Source organism: Nelumbo lutea, chromosome 2 (genome assembly GCF_056320005.1).
Source record: "Nelumbo lutea isolate HS-2025 chromosome 2, American lotus-T2T, whole genome shotgun sequence".
Taxonomy (NCBI): domain Eukaryota; kingdom Viridiplantae; phylum Streptophyta; class Magnoliopsida; order Proteales; family Nelumbonaceae; genus Nelumbo; species Nelumbo lutea.
The window spans coordinates 83252115-83269884 of record NC_142685.1 but is presented as its reverse complement, the minus strand read 5'-3'; the positions used below and the strand labels follow the sequence as shown (position 1 = coordinate 83269884).

Here is a 17770-nt window from a genome sequence, read left to right as displayed (position 1 = left end):
ATGCAGTTTGGGTTGGGTCTCTAAATGACAGAAAGTCTACTAGTGGCTACTGCACCTTTATAGGAGGAAACCTAGTTACCTAGAGAAGTAAAAAGCAAAGTGTGGTGGCTAGATCCAGTGCTGAAGTTGAATATCGAGCAATGGCTCATGGTGTGGCAGAAATTATGTGGATAAAGAATCTGTTGAATGAGTTGGGTTTTCCAGTGGACAGACCTATGACCATATTCTGTGATAACAAAGCAGCCATAAACATTGCTGCTAACCCAGTTCTACATGATAGAACAAAACACATCGAAGTCGACAAGCATTTTATCAAAGAGAAAGTCATCACAGGTGAGGTGTGTACTCCCTATGTCAGCTCTGAGGATCAACTTGTAGACATCTTTACAAAAGGACTACACCACTCAAGGCATCATAATTTATATGACAAGTTGGGCATGATTGATATCTATGCTCCAACTTGAGGGGAAGTGTTAACAGATGTTATTTTTCATATGTATAGTACCGCAGGGGTACTATTGTACTTTTACTTCTCTTTATGTTTAGTTGTTGTTGCCCTAGTATAAATATAACATACTGCGCCAGCCTGCAGTATCTTTTGGGGGCTCTCAGTCCTCTTGTCTCTTCTCTCCTCTCTTCTTCCTGTACAATAGTGGTGTATGTAGTTGATATTGTCATTACCGGGAATGATAAAATGGGCATTGACAGGTTGAAGACTTTTCTATAGGAACATTTTCAGACAAAGGACCTTGGTAAATTGAAATATTTCTTGGGCATAGAGGTAGCAAGATCTAAGCATGGTATTAATTTGTGTCAGAGGAAATATGTGCTTGATTTGCTGGAAGAAATAGGTTTGTTAGGTGTTAAACCAACTGAGACACCTATGGAAACAAATACTAGGCTGAGCAGTGATATGGGTGAAGTGTTTGAAGACCCTGGCAGATACCGGTGACTTGTAGGTAAACTGAACTACCTAACCATTACTCGGCCAGACATTTCATTTGCGGTTAGTGTGGTAAGTCAGTTCATGCAGAAACCTCTAGTTCCTCATTGGAATGTGGTTCTAAGAATTGTGAGGTATTTAAAAGGAGCCCCTAGTCGTGGTTTGATATACAAAAGTGGTGGAAAACTTGAAATAAAAGGGTATACTGATGCTGACTGGGCCGGTTCTATGTCTGATAGGCAATCTACCACAGGTTATTGCACTTTTCTGGGGGTAATCTAGTGACATGGGAAAGTAAGAAGCTAACAGTCGTGGCAAGAAGCAGTGCAAAGGCAGAATATAGAGCTATGGCACATACTACTTGTGAATTAGTGTGGCTAAAGAACCTTCTACAGGAGATAGGGTACGACATTAGTATTCCAATGAAGCTCTATTGTGACAATTAGGCTGTAATTCATATTTCTTCTAATCCGGTGTTTCATGAAAGAACCAAGCACATTGAGGTTGACTATCACTTTGTGAGATAGAAGGTGCTGAATGGAGTGATAGACACTGCATACGTTAATACGGGAAACCAGTGGGCAGACTTATTTACAAAAGGGTTGAGTCAGGGAAGAGTGGACTACATATGTAACAAGCTGGGATTATATGATATATACTCACCAGCTTGAGGGGGAGTGTTAGCGTAAGGGTATTTCTGTCTTTATACTTATGTTGAGTTTGTTGATCTGTAATATTATGTTAGAACTAGTGTCCCTTACTTAAATAAGGGCACTTGTGTCTTTTCCATTATATTAATAATACAAAAACATGTCTGGCCGAATGGGAGAGTGATTTTTTCCCTAATTCGAACCAGACTTTTCTTCTCGCCTTTTCTCCTCTCTCTCTCTCTTTCTTCCTTCTTTCTTCCTCTTTCTTCGTGACTGTTAACATACAAACAGGACTCAAAGGCAGGCCGAATTATAACACTTCTTTTGATAGAGCCATCATCATTCAACAATTATCCCTAAAAAGCAATAGCAAATCTTTTGCATGATCTATTACTAGCAAAGAGATCTATAAAATGAAAATGCTTTTTCCTATTGGAACCATTGTCAATACCAAGTGATTAAAGGAAAACACCATAACAATTTAGAAAATCATCATACTTGATTACAAAAAACAGATCTTACCTTTTCCTTTCTGTAATAATGCCAAAGCTTCAGATCTACATGCAGAAAAGTTTCCTGCTGACTGTGATGCCAATTGTTTTCCATCACTTGTATTAATCTCAGCTTGATTGAGTTTCTGACTATACCCTTTTGGGATGCAGGGATTCTCCATAATGCCCTCACTAGAACTTAAAACTGCATAGTTAGCACAGAATTTTACAATTATCTCAGTTATCAAATTGTATTAGATAAAATCAAAATAAGAGAAAAAACGCATGCCAGCATTTATGGTTTGATGGGATTTTTTTTCTTGACAGTAAAGAATATAATGTACATAGAAGAAAATGGCAATACAACAAAAAGGTGAGTTTTGTAAACTATACATATATGTTGTTCTTTTTCTATTGTAATTTCAATATCAACAAACATATAACCATGTTGAGATAGGAAAATTCAGGGATATTTGAAGTCTCACTATATTTGGAAAACCTAAAGAAATCGAGGAAATTTCCTGGAAACATGGATTTTGTTAAAACTCAAGGAATTGGTAGTATTAACATGTTTAACGTGCAAGGAGGTGCAAATTTAGGCTCTAATTAAGGGGCATTATTGTAGTTCAAATTTTAAATATAGAAGTTAATGAATAGAGGGTGTAAGAATTAAGACAAATTCTCAAACCTATTACATGCCCCAGCCTCCAATCTTTCTCTTCAAATCAGCAAACTATTTTTCAAGTTCTTCTGATCATCATTTGCAAGCAGACCTGCTGATGTCAGCATGCCATGAGATGACATAAGCAGGCTGTAAGGTCCATACCAGCACAAGAACAGGAATGACTTTGATGAGTTCAATTTTAGATTAACTTTGAGATTATTATCTGGTAGTTTGGTTGATCATTGATGGTTTCATACTTGTCTTCCTTTCACAGTTGGAAAATACAGCAAAATACGGTTTGGACTTTTTTTGTAGAAAGCTTGCTGAATTAGAAAATATGAAAAGAAAGAAGGAAAAGAGAAAGAGAAGAAGAGAAGAGAAGTTGAAAAGAAATGAGAGCAATAAAACAGCATATATAAGACACAGTAAAACAATATAAAATTTGGACTCACATAACTACTGTGATCCCCACCTCCTATCTAACAACTAACATAAAACATCCACTCATAAAAAACATCATAAAACTGATTAATCTTCAACACTACCCCTCAAGTTGGGAGTAAATGTCACACATTCCCAACTCGTGCAGATCATGTTCAAGCTTGTTCTTTGCCACCCATTAAGTGAGAACATCAGCCAGCTGCAACTCTGAAGAGACATAAGGCAAACAGACTTCTCCGGTTGTTACCCTTTCTCTTATAGTGTCTATCAACTTCAATGTGTTTTGTCCTATCATGCTGAATTGGATTGTGAGCAATATTGATTGCAGCCTGATTGTCACAGTATAACATTATAGGTTCTGCTGTTTCCACCCCAATCTCAATGAAAAGAGATCTAACCCAAAGAAGTTCTGAGAGACCATGAGCCATGGATCTATACTCAGCCTTTGCACTTGACCTTGCCACAACACTCCTGATGTAGACCTCTTGTCATCAAAGCATCCTGACCAATCTGTATCTGTATAGGACTCTATCTTCAAATTCTCATGATTTGAGAAAAAAATTCCTCTGCCAGGTGCTTTTTCAGATTTGCAAGTATCCTCTCAATAGCTTCCCAGTGCTGAACCCGAGGTGCATGTATGTATTGACTCACAACACTGATAGCATAACAATTGTCTAGTCGCGTCATGGACAAATATAGTAGTCGACCCACGATTCCTTGATATCTCCCCACATCTTTTACCAACTCACCATCCACACCATTAATTATGTGATTTAGATCAATAGGAGTGTTTGCTAGTTTGGTCCCTAGCTTCCCAGTCTCCCGCAATATGTCAAATACATACTTCCTCTGTGAAATAAAGATCCCATGCTTGGATCATGCAACTTCAATCCCCAAGAAGTATTTGAGCTCACCAAGATCTTTGATCTCAAATTCTTGCTGCAATGATTTTTTGAGATCATAATCTCCTCCAGATCATTTCCTGTCACCACTATATCATCCACATACACAATCAAAATTGACACCAAAGCATCTCTCCTCTTCACAAAGAGAGTGTGATCAAACTGTGTGTATCCAAAATGGATGAGTGCCCCTCTGAACTTGTCAAACCAAGCCCTAGGTGACTGTTTCAGTCCATATAGAGATTTTCTGAGTCTGCACACCTTTCCTTTACCAATATTTTCATAAAAGCCTGCTGGAATGTCCATATATACCTCCTCCTGTAAGTCACCATTGAGAAAAGCATTTTTGACATAAAGTTGGAACAAGGGCCATGAATAGGTGGCTGCTAGAGATAAAAGGATATGAACTGAACTCATCTTAGCTACTAGTGCAAAGGTTTCTAGATAATCAACACCGTAGGTTTGAGTATACCCTTTTGCTACCAACCTTGCCTTGTACCTCTCTATCTTGCCATCAGCTCTATAATTCACTGTGAATACCCATCTACATCCGACTATCTCCTCTCTATCTTGCCACGTTTGGTTTTTAACCAAAATATCCATCTCATCTTGCAAGGTTGTTTTCCACTCAGGTTTGGAGAGAGCCTCAATAACATTCTTGGGTATAGACACAGAATCCAGGGAAGAAAGAAAAGCACGGTAGGAGGGTGACAAGGCATTGTAGGAAAGACGGTGTGAAATGCAATGGGCTGTACACTTTCTATTCCCCTTACGAAGTGCAATGGGAAGATCAAGGTCAATGGGATTAGTTGCAACACTGGTGTTAGGGATAGGAACATTATCATCAGAAAACAAAACAGGCTCAGGCTCAAGAAGAATACCTGGAACTATATCCGTCGAATCTGGAGTTTCAAGGACTGATAGAGAGTGGTGTGGAGTCAACCATCATCTGTCGGCGCGGATATTTTTGTGAGGCTGCTCGTAGTGGCTTAGGTAATAAAACTGGAGGTGCAGGTGTTGGCTGAACTAATGGAGGTGCTGGCTGAACTGATGAAGGTACTGATTGAACTGATGAAGGCACCAAAGAAACAGGATGTGGAACAAATTTTGAGTTCTCCTCCCCAAAACTCTTACCCTAAGGAGAACCATTCAAGAAGAAGAAGGTGGATTCAATGAAGGTAACATCTATTGTGACAAATCTACTCCTTGACACTGGGTCATAACAGCAAAACCCCTTTTGGTTCTGAGCATACCCAAGAAAAAAACATTTCTTGGCCTTACAATCCAATTTATTGCGATGAGGTCCAAGAATATGAACAAAGGAAACACACCCAAAAACCCTTAGAGGTATATGAAATATCTCCCCATCTGGAAAAAGCAGACTAAATGGCACCTTAAATCCCAAAGCCCGTGAAGGAAGACGGTTAATCAAATGCATGGCTATAAGAACTACATTTCCCCAGAACTGCACAGGAACTAAAGCATACACCATAAGACTCCTTGCCACCTCCATCCACAATGTGTGTGTTTTTTCTCTCAGCAACTCCATTCTGTGGTGGTGTATATGTACAACTGCTCTGATAAATTACCCCATGTTCTAGGAAATATGTAGTCAGGTCCTTTTCAAAGTACTCTGGCATTATCTGATCTAAAAACCTTAGTTCTCACCCCAAATTGTGTGAGAACCATCTGGTGGAACTGTCGTACCAAGTTAGGAACCTCATCACGTGATCTCATCAAATATATCCATGAACATCATGTACAATCATCCACAAACAAGAGAAAGTACCGGAATCCTCCTATGGAAGGGATATGATATGGCCCTCGTACATCAGTGTGAACAATATTAAAAGCAAAAGTACTTCTTTTATTACTTGGTTTAAAAGACTATCTACAATGCTTTCCTAACTGGCAACTCTCACACTCCAAAGTAGATAACTGAACAAACTCAAACAACTTTGGGAAAAAGACATTTCAAAGAACCAAAAGAAAGGTGTCCCAAACGATTGTGCTCTAGCACAATCTGGTTCTCTGACTTTGACCCACTACCACTATTGTTGCTAACATGATGGCCCTGATGTCTCGGAATTTCATCCAGAAGGTAGAGTCCATTCACCTCACGACCACTCCCAATCATCTTCTTTGACTCCAGATCTTGCAAAACACAATTACTAAGAAGAAAGGTCACAGAACAATTCAAATTCTTTGTCTAAGAACCAAAGGGCAGTAGGTTGGTATGAAGTCTAGGGACATGTAAAACCGAAGACAGAGTTATATCATTGGTCACTCTAACTGTCCCTTTCCCAATAATGGGAATATGTGAACCATCTGCGGTAGAGACTAATAGGAACTGAAAAAGGTAGGAGCATTAGTCATGTACTCAGATGCTCCAGAGTCTATAATCCAGGAAGGTCCCTCCTTACCTGAAGTGGATGCAAGATTTGCAGTTGCATATGAACTACCTCTATGTGCAAAGGAAGAGGTGTATCTGGCTTCTGCATTCTGCTGTCCATCTGGAAGGCTAATGCTGGGTAAATCTTTCTTACTCATAAGTTGTCAAAACCTCTCCAATTCTATCCTCACTACAGCTACTGCAATGGATTCCTAATCCGTTTGGGAAAGAGGGACTAGCGAGTCTCTTGTAATGGTTGCATTTGCATTTTTTCCCTTCTTGTTCTTTATCTGGGCAGGCATAAGATTTGAACGAAGATTCCAGCAAGTGTCCCTGGTATGCTTAGGCTTCTTGCAATAATCACACACCAAGTCCTTCTTATCTTCTCTTCTAGTCTCATTACTCCCCCTATCTCCATTCAGCTTAGGTTTTGTTGTACCAACCATAGCCGACTAGTCAATCCCAGGCTGTCTCAGCATTACATTCCTCCTACTCCCCTCTCCAAAGACAAAGGCATAGGCTTGAGAGAGTGTCACACCCTCCCTAGAAAGAATATGCTGCCTAGCAATATCGAATTTAGGGTTCAGTCCTACCAAGAACTCAAAAACCCTATTCCTTTCTACTAGTTTGTGATAGGTTGTTGCATCATTTACACTTTTCCATATCAAAGTTTCTAAGCGATCTATTTCCTGTCATAGGGTTTTCAGCATGGAGAAATACACAGCAAGAGGTTTTTCTCCCTGTTTCATACTTATCACCTAATTCCTTAACTTATAGGTTCTAGCTTCATTTTGTTTCTGAGAGTAGGTTTCAGTCACTCCATCCCAAATCTCCTTAGCAGTTTAGCCCATAGGAAATTTTTTGCAATAAAAGGTAACATATAATTACACAGCCAGGACATTACCATGTAATTCTCCTACACCCATCGGGAAGAGTTTGTATCAGGTTTCTTCTCCTCCCCAGTGAGATACCCTAATTTTCCATGGGCACCAATAGCCATCTTAGTTGATTGTGCATCAAGTTTTACTTTAGTAATGATCCCAGACCCAAAAATATAATTACTACCTCCAACACCCAGTCCCACAGTACCGATAGATTTCATCTCGGTATTCCAACTCTCCACCTTACTTCAAATAGTTCAATAGTAAGAAAAAATAGAATGGAAACCTTCCAAAAACAATTTAATATAACACACACAGAAACAAACCCTTCCAGAAGAAGAAAACACTGGCTGGAGAGAAATCTCTCTCCTCCCCACGCCTCCCAACAGAGAGGAGTGAATCGATCACTCCAGGAGGCTCAGAAAAATCCAAAAACCAAACCGCACTCTTTAGGAAATCAAAAGAAAGCTAACAATACCTAAGCACCTAAGATTAGATAAAAAACAAAGAGTCCAACTTTTCTACGTCTCTTCCCCGTACTCCAGTTCTTCCTGATTTTGATGTTGAATAGATCACCTTCCGGATGACTAGATCCGACAAAAAAATCCAAGAACTGGGCAATCTACAGTAGATCGGTCAGCCCTTTATTACTTCCTGCAGTCGGCTGATCTAGGGCTGCATGAGAATGCTTCTAGAAACCCTAGCCGCTGCTCTAATACCAAGAAGAAAGCTTACTGAATTAAAAAATATGAAATAAAAGGAGTTTCTTGAAGAAAGAAGGAAGAGAAGGAGAAGAAGAGAAGAAGAGAAGAAGAGAAGTTGAAAAGAAAGGAGAGCAATAATCTGGCCACCCCCTTCACTTATTATTTATATTAAAAATAATAGAGCAGTACGAAGATAACTATGCCCTTATAGGGTGGCAAGACATAAAACAGCATATATAAGACACAAAAACATAATAAAATTTGGACTCACATAACTACTGTGGTCCCCACCTCCTGTCTAACAACTAACATAAAACATCTACTCATAAAAAACATCATAAAACTGATTAATCTTCAACATCTTTGTTGGCTCAATGAAGACTTGATCTGTCTATAGAAGTTGGCTTAGTTTGATCGATGGCAGATATCTGAATCTTTTGCAATTCAATTTACAATTTTATATGTTCAGAGATATCTTTTTTTTTTTTTTGAAATTTTTTGATGGTTCTATTTTGCCACCAGACCTATTAGGGTTCTAGTGTTCACAAAAATATGAGAAGATTGTTGGAGGTTGGCAAGAGGTGTTAAAACATTTTGATGAAAGATAGAAAATTCTAAAGATTTTCAGACTTATTCTAATTACTATATAGGAACCAGAGAGAGTTCTAACGCCCAAATAACAACTATAAAAATTTGAAGGGACCAACTTTTTGGAGTGGTTCCAATCAGCTAAGATGTCTAATGGAGGACATGGCAAACCATGGTTCCTTCCAAGAAGAAAAGTGGAGCCACAAGAAAATGATCCCACATATGGACAATGGGAGTAAGAATATTTACTTGTAATATCCTTATCCTTACTAATTTGTTTTAAGCAGCCCGCATTGCCCATAACTACATATGTATTACTAAGGAGCATAGTTTTCAAGGCGCCAAGGTGAGGCTGGGTGTTAGGGGGGCGCCTTGTCAGCTAATCACCTAGACGATGGATTTTTTATATAGAAAGCATAGATCCTAGGGTAGTTCCTACCACAGCCATATTTCCTTAATAATTATTCATAATTTTCATAAGAAAAGTATAGAGTTCATGTTAAAGTATGGAAAATCAACATATTCATGAGAAGAAAAAAAAAAGAAGGAAAAGAAAATTCAAAAAATATAGGGGCTGAACCCTTATTTTTGTTATAGGAAAAGAAGAAAAAGAAAAAGTAGAGTAGAAAATGTGTTGATTAGACAAAATTTTAAGTTCTTCCTTATTGGTTCAGATTTTAAAGTCTTTGAGGGTTCAATACAGCATTTAGCATTGTTTGTATTGGTTAAATCCTAAAAAATAAGAAAATAATAAAAACAAATTAGTATATAAACACACAAAATGAATATTTTAGTTTAACAGTGCCTATTGTAGAATTATAATGTCAAAAAATAAAGAATAAAAAAAGTATTTTACAATACATGGTACAAAACTGCTTGGCGATTAGGCAAGGCAAGCCTCAAACGGTGCCTTGACAACTATGCTAAGGAGAATGGGATAGGGTTAGCTGTTGTGCCACCTAGTCTTAAGCAAAACACAAGTAGAATGTTGTATTTATTTGGTTTTCAAGGGAAGATTGAAAATAAATGATTCTTTCCCTCTCTTTATGAAGAATGCTTGTCTTATTTGTTTTTCATTTTTACCTCTTATTCTAGCCTCTTGAAGCATGTGAAAGCACCTTGACCCACATTGCTTGTGAACAAGGTTTAAAATATTGATGTGTATCGGCCTGTATCGAAGCTCGCCCTGAACCAGGTCTAAGGCTGGTCTACCCCCTGAACCAGGTCAGACCCCAAGCTGACCCCTGTAGGGGCGTATCATTAAGCCACCGATACAATACGATACACCCGATATGGGGTGTATCGTATCAAAATTTTGAACCTTGCTTGGGAAAAGTGGTGGTGTTCATCAGCTTATAAGTTAACTTGTTATTGCTTTGGGTAGAGAACCATTGAAGGTGAATACACAATACATTGTTCTCACATGTTTGTGGGGGATTGCAGGTGCTTCTCACAATGTGCATGCATCGAGCCAGTCTGAGCCAGATCAGGGCATAGGTGTGGGTGTACACAAGCCACACCATATCCTTTTTAAATGAATTTTGATTTAAATGTTTAAGTTACGACTATTTAACCTGTCTAACTGTTTTTTAATCTATTTAAGCGGTTCTTTGGTTTAAATTGCTGTCTTCTTCTTTATGTATCTTCAAATAGGTGCTTGCCAGTGTTCAGGAGAGATACCTCTCTCTCTATTGGGGCACTTTTGTGTCCACTCATGTGTCTATAAATTCTCTATAAATAGAGAGTTGGACAACCAAACGGCGTGTGCACACACACACACACAATACAGACAACTCTACTCCTATCTCTATTCATCTAATCTAAGCATCTTCCAAAGCGATTCGAGGAGGAATGGTAAGCAAGTGCATGTCTGCCAAAAGCCAGTAGGATGTTTCATCTTGAAAACTAATTAATAAATTCTGGTTGCACCATAGAGGTGAATGTGGTTTTAAAGGATAGTGACTAGGAGTGTTTCATAGTGTTTTGCAACTCAGACTAGATATTTCACAGCTTGTAACGGTTCAGTTTTGCGCCAAAACAATAAGTTCCATTCTCTCCCTTTATTTATATTTACAATGGTCTTAAAACCACGTTCACATATGGAACCTATCTCCACTGCCGCTATAATGGAAAACCGGATATTGTCCATGGTTCCAGATTTATCCAAGATTGAACCTCTCAACGGAACCAACTTTAAATGTTGGAGACAATGTATGCTTTTGGCAATAGAACAAACAGGGGTAGTCTTTGCTTTGACTGAACTAAACCCATCAAACATAGAACCCGCCCACTCTTTGTTGTTGAACATTGTCCAATGAACTCTATAACGCCTACTGTTATTAGTGCTTTTATTTCTATAAATTTCTTGAAATTAATAAACATATTTAGATATAAAAGTTAATTAGTGGATTCGATAGATTATTCATTTCATTAACGCTTATAAAATACTAATTTAAAGATTATTCTATTTTAATTTTAGTTGAACATAAATATATATTATTATTTGTAGTGTTGTTCCCATGCTGTCTTCCTTACCCATCCTGGGTATGGGTGTGAATTCTGATTCTGATTTTGGTACTACTACTAATCCTTGTACTGTGTCTGTAGCCTGTCTTCCAAATTCCGACGTAGATGTTAAGCCACAAAGCCTAGAAGCCTGGAGGAACAAAAGTGGGTAGGGAGTTGGGAAAAGAGAGTGATGAGGAAAGGGAAAGGAAAAATTGGGAATTAATAGAAAATCTTTTGGAGGAATTAAAAAGGAAGGAATTGGAGGAGGATTATAATAACAGCAAGGTGGATGGAGGAGATTCAACTTCCAGTATGAGGGGTAGAGGGAATGGAGATGAGGGAGGTAGGGAGAAGGAAGAAGGTAAGAATATTAATGAAACTGAGAAGATTTTATGGATGATTTTGTAGGAAAACTGGGGTGTAGCCAGAAAGACCGAAATGAATTAAAAGTCTTTCTAAGAAGAAGAAAGGATGAAGGAAAGGTGAGGAAAAAGGAAGTTAGTCCGGAAGACTAAAACTTGATGTAAAAGGGGATAATGAATTTAGTGAGAGAAAGGGGAGAAGAAACAACAAGTACCGGGCAGAGTAAAAGGGGACTGATTGTGAGTTAAATGATGATCTTAAGATGGAATGTGAGAGGGCTGGGGAATGTAAGAAATAGGGCTATAATAAAGTATTTAGGAAAGAAGATCAAGATGCAGTGCTTGTCCAGGAATCTAAATTAGCAAGATTTGACTAAAGGTGGGCTTAAAGTGTATAAAAGGCAAGGTGGGCTATAATTGGGCAATGTGTCCATCTTGGGGTCTTCAGGAGGAATGGTGGCCTTGTGGAATGAGGAGTTGATGGAAAGAGCAGAAGAACTTATTGGAAACTTTACAGTTTCCATGAAGTGTAGACAGAGTGGATGGGTGTTGACAAATATATATGGCACAAATGGATATGAGAAGACAGGGTAAATTGGGAAGGAACAAAGTTCCATTGGAAATTAAAGGAATTAAAGGCCAAGATAAAGGAATGGAACATCCAACAATTTGGAAGGATTGAAGAGAGGAAACAAGAGATTATAAACCAAAATGCGGATATGGATGCCAAGGAAGAGGAAGGGACATTTGAGGAAGGGATAAAGAGATGAGATGGGCCCAAGGATCAAAGTATTGGTATCGAGTATCGTATCGGGAACTTGGATACAAATATGGATAAGGATACGAATACACTTGGGAAACACATGGATACGGACAAAAAATATGGAAACGCTTGGATACGCTAGGGAAATGCATAGAAATTCCATAAATATATTAATAATATTAAGTTAATGCCAAAGTAACAATAAATAATGTATAAATACATAGGAATTGTATATTTTAATGGTATATATGAAGAAATATATTTTATTGATAATGCATCAATCAAGAATCCAAGACACATTATATAGATTATTAGAAATTAATACATGCGAAAATCCATTATTATTTTATTTTCTATTAAAGTCGAAGGCATAAAACATATGCAACTATTATTTGAATTATTACATCAATCTTTTCTATTTTACCATTTTTAAAGTTTAACATTACCAAAAAAATCAACTAAAAAGTTAATTCTCAAATGTTCAGTAAACAATATTTTCATTTAAAAATAAATAAATATGTTATATAAAATGTAAAGTAAAATATTAATTAACAATTTATAAAAAATATATAATCTTAGCTTAAAAGATATCAAATATATTAAAATTTGAAGATACATATCATATGAAAATTCATAAATTTTAATTACCAAAATAATTATAACATTATTAATATTTTTATTTTTGTAAATTTTCTAAAATACAAAATTATTTTTATATAAATGTAGATTAGTGGATTTGATTAATTCAATTTATATTATATTCTCAAATATTTTGTAAACAATATTTTTATTTTTATAAATAATAAATACATTGTTATTTAATGCAAATTAAAATATTAATTAATAATTTATTAAAATTTTAAGATACATATCATGTGCAAATTTATAAATTTTAAGTATTAGAATAATTATTCTATTATTAATATCTTTATTTTTATTTGTATAAATTTCCTGAAATTAAATCATTTTTTGATATATATGTGGATTTGATAAATTATTTATTCCATTGGTTCATAAAATACTAATTTTGAAAATGATTCTTTTTAATTTGTAGTTGGAGTTGTTGAATACAAGTGTATGTGAAGAACAAGAAAAGATAGCCAATGTGTTCTTCATCTACAACAGTCACAAAATTTCATAAGCTACCTAAAAAAAAGCTTTGCAAAGTTCTTGTAAAGAAAGTCAGATAAGTAGGTGAAGAACAAAGAATCAAGTGAAACTTGTGTGAAATGAAGAAAGAAAAATATTTTTTTCTAGAAGTGGTTACTAATTACTAATTGTAAACTTAAGCAACTATAATACCTTCCAAAAAATAACGGTAGGTAAAATGACTAACCCCAAACATCAATTTCAACACTTACATGATCCCAAATCTTGAGAACTGTGCAATCCAAGTACTGATGCCCAAGCTTCATCCTACATGCAAATTAAGGTTAGAATGACATCCTTAGAAGATTCACAAGGATCAATAGTTGGATACATACAGAGAAAATATAAGATTAAGAACATAAACAACACAGGCAAACCGATTTTTATAGTGAAAAAACAATGAATAAAAACTCTCTTTTCACAATGGAATATGCCCTAATATCCAGAACCAAAAATAACCTGAAGTTCCCCTATTCATATCATTGAATTCAGAATGAGTTAACATACTCAAGTTTCACCTAAGGGTGCAACTTGGGTCAGGCCAGGTAGTTGAAGCTTGGATTACAATTAGGGTTGAAGAATACAAACTTTGTGTTGGGTTAGGCTTGAGGCCTTGGCCAACCTGAACCTAACACGCCTTCATGTTTTAATTTATAAATATTACATAAATATACATGCCTGCATGCATGCAATGAATTATGTGTTCATGAAGACATGTACATCAACAATTATAAGTTTGAAGGCAAAAATTTTTTAGTGTATATAAGTACATTACACCTGAATCACCATAACTGTGTACTTATACATATTATAATGATGAAATCAGTGAACTTTAATCTGATAATCTTGAGTCTATGAAATAAGAACATTTCAGTAAAATGAAATAAAGAAACCAGATCAACCTGAAGCCAAACCAAGCCCAACCCAATCCCTAACCAAACCCAAAAAATGTCAGGTTGGGTTAGGGATAGGATTGGGCTTCAACAACTCAGATTAGCTTTGGGTTGACCTCAACTTAACCTAACATGACCTGACTTGAATCCCTAATTCCACTCTAATCACTTGTGTTGTAGTAATAAAAAGGTGTCTATAGCTTTAGGTGTGTGCAGCTAATGATTCTCTTGCTCCAATCTCAAGGAAGGGAAATATTAGTGTCCAATAGTTAGACTCTTCTATCAGTTCTTCATGTTCCCAAACTTGGTACAAATTTATTTTTCATTACTAGCCTAACTAAGAATTTGAATTTCTTAGTGACAACCTTCCCTGATTGTTGTGCATTCTAGGATCTAGACCCTAAAAGGACAGTTGAGAGTGGTTATAAGGCAAATGGGATATACCAGTTGGATGTGCTTGGCTGGAACTTCACCAAAATCTCTTAGGGTTTATATATTTTTGAAACAACTAAAAGATCACCAAAAACACTGTACTTACATAGTACCTGGACTTATAGATAATAAGCAATAACTCTCTTCACATCTTTTATATCATGAATGTGACAACACCTACTTGTCATATCCTGCAGGATTACGTCATAGGTAAGTAATCCCTTTGACCTTTTGTTCAACTAGCTATGCCATATAACAAAGAAATGCTAAACCTAAACTAAACTGAACCCTATAAGAACCAAAAAAACTACAAAATATTTGGACAGGAAAAATTACAAAAAATACCCATGATGGCCAGAAATTAAACAAAACAAAACAATGAGTTGGAAGATTAATAATTCTGTCTTTTCACATGGTAATTTATTACACCTCTTTCCTCAAACTTTGCTTTTCTCTCATCACATCAATTTGGAGGCAACTCTGAGTTACTTGACAAACTAAAAGTCAAACATGTGAGATGAAACAGTATGAATTAAGGGAACTACCTGACCCAAGTGAAAAGTGCTTTCAGAATAAAGATTGTAAGTAACCCCAAGAAGTTCAATCACCCGTGAAAATTGAATTGGCAGAGATCCTCTTGGAGAAAAAGTTACCTGCATACAGAAGTACATAAGGTGAAAAATCAAGCATAAATCTGTTTTTCTCTTCTTTTTTTTTATATCTTTTGAAGGGCTACACAATGGGGGGTGGCCCATCCCCCAACCCAGGTGCAGGCAGGATTCAATCCCAAGTCTCTGCTATGACCAGCAGGAGACCATACCAATCAGCTGGTTGGCACCTTGCAAGCATAAATCTATTCAACATATATCATCTCCCAATGGTTAACAGCATTCTAGATTTCTCAGAAACCAAATTATTTATTTACTGTTCATAGTAAATAATAATTTTATTAAAACAAGGAGAAAGCATACAACTTACAAGATGCATAGAGGAACCATCATGTAAATTGTATACTTAGAACTCTTTACGGAATATAAATCAAACAACACCCAACCTGACAGCCATCTCTGTACCTAGACACTTGAACAAATGAAGTCTGCAATGCCTAGAGAAGGCCATTTTAAATCTAGACATTAGGACCACCAAAACACCATCTCAGATACAAAACAAACCAACCCCTGAAACAAATGCAAAGAAAAGATCAAAGCCATACAATCAACTCTCTACCACCTCAAACACAATTGAACAATGCTTTAATACTTTCTCCCGCCATGACCACTGCCTCTAGTGCTTTCAAAGATTCCCCTCCCCACCTTCTTGCAACCACTCCTCTTGTGCTCTAATACAACCTTGATATAGGAACAACTACTCTAATACCAAATTAACGGATGGGTATCACTCAAAGAATAGATTAAGAGGGCAGTAATGGATAGAAAGTGATGATTTTAGGACTAAATGATAAATAAGGATTGGAAAGGTTCTAAGCCCAAGCAGAGAACTGCATATTTTCTGAAGACCATGGGCATATACAAACTACCCCTTTTGTGTAGAAGCATGAAAAGAAATACACAAATGTCTTTTGGGTTAAATTTTGATCTATGAGGACCTAAAATATGAACATATAAAATGTACATACAAAGACTCTTTAAAGGAATAGGAAACAAGTCATCATTAGGATATAATATTAATTACATATATTGCAGTAAGAATAGCATCCCCATAAAACCGAACAGAAATATGTGAAATAAATATGATACTCTTTATCACACCAAGAATATGGTGAATCTTTCAGCCACCCCATTTTGTTGAGGGGTGTAAATACAAAAACTCTAGTGAATAATCCCATGATCTAGCAAATAAGTAGCAAGAGTACAGGAGCTTCCAGAGTAGAAAGGATGGCAAGGCATCATCCTAAATGCATAGCATGACCCAACAACTCAAATTAAGAATTGAAGACTATGAACCAAATAAACTTAGAAACAGATCAATCAAAAAAAAAAAAAAAAAAAAAACTTAGAAACAGAAAAGATAGACCAAAAGCACCTATTTCTTTGTCATCAGTTGTTATTTGATAGAGATGTATAATCCTCATGGAAGTGAGAAAACCTGCTCTTTATTTTAATGAAAGGGAAATCAAATAAAGCTCTATCTCAAAAACTGATGCAGAAGCATCTTAAAGCATCTAAAAGAGTAGCTAATTATTTGGTGTCAGCACCCAATTTTTGTTCGGTCCCTTCCTAAACCCACAATACATACCCCAAATGCCTGATCAGACCATACTGATCTTTTCAAAATACCTAAAAAACCTAGGGAACCAAAAATTAGCAAGAAATACCCAAGATCCACCGTTAAACCTGTCCAACTTGATCCAATGGCCTTGCTCAAACCCCACCCACACTGTAACTGTTAGAGTTAGCCGAATAAGGGTAGATTAGTCATTTCACCTTGGTTAAGCTATGAGCTTATGTGGCAGTCTTATTAGAGGTTCTCTGTCCCATACTTAAGTAGGGGCAGTTTAGTCCTTGTACATTTAATTAGAAGCCTAATCACTATTAAGAGGTCGACTGATAGGGTTTAGCTATCAAGTTCGACAGTTCTTTCATCTTCTTCTTCTTCTCTTCTCTTTCTTCTTCTCCTTACTGGTTCGGACTACTGTAGCTACAGTAGCTACAGTGAAAACATGGTATCAGAGCGTGACAACTTCAGTTCGTGACCTGTTTTAGTTCGTGACAACTTCAGTTCGTGCTTCAGTTCTCTCCTTTTCTTCTCTGGGCTGTCAATGGAGAAAAGTGATTTGTCCCAGGCCTGAAACATCACAGTTTTTTTCTGATGCTCAGAACCTTCTTTCCTAAGAAAACAACTTCAGCAGTGAATGGTTGGCTGAAGCTCTCAAACGAAGGTTGGTTATCTCTCCTTTGTGTGTTGTTGGTATTTCTGGGTTGAAAATCTTCAAGAACTAGAGAGGACTGATTAGAACCTAGAAAACTAAGTTGGTTGTTGCCCTGGT

The 17770-nt window shown here is 36.6% G+C and overlaps 1 protein-coding gene across 1 annotated transcript in view; it reads right to left on the bottom strand.

Moving 5' to 3' along the window:
* The window catches only part of LOC148871653 (putative apyrase 6), a 105983-nt gene that overhangs the window by 35882 nt on the left and 52331 nt on the right, over positions 1-17770 (bottom strand). Inside the window, exons 3-5 of the mRNA XM_088973810.1 lie at positions 15309-15416; positions 13651-13705; positions 2116-2289 (exon numbers count right to left, since the gene is read on the bottom strand). Of these exons, the coding sequence (XP_088829936.1) occupies positions 2116-2289; positions 13651-13705; positions 15309-15416 (337 nt within the window). The remainder of the gene's footprint in view (positions 1-2115; positions 2290-13650; positions 13706-15308; positions 15417-17770) is intronic.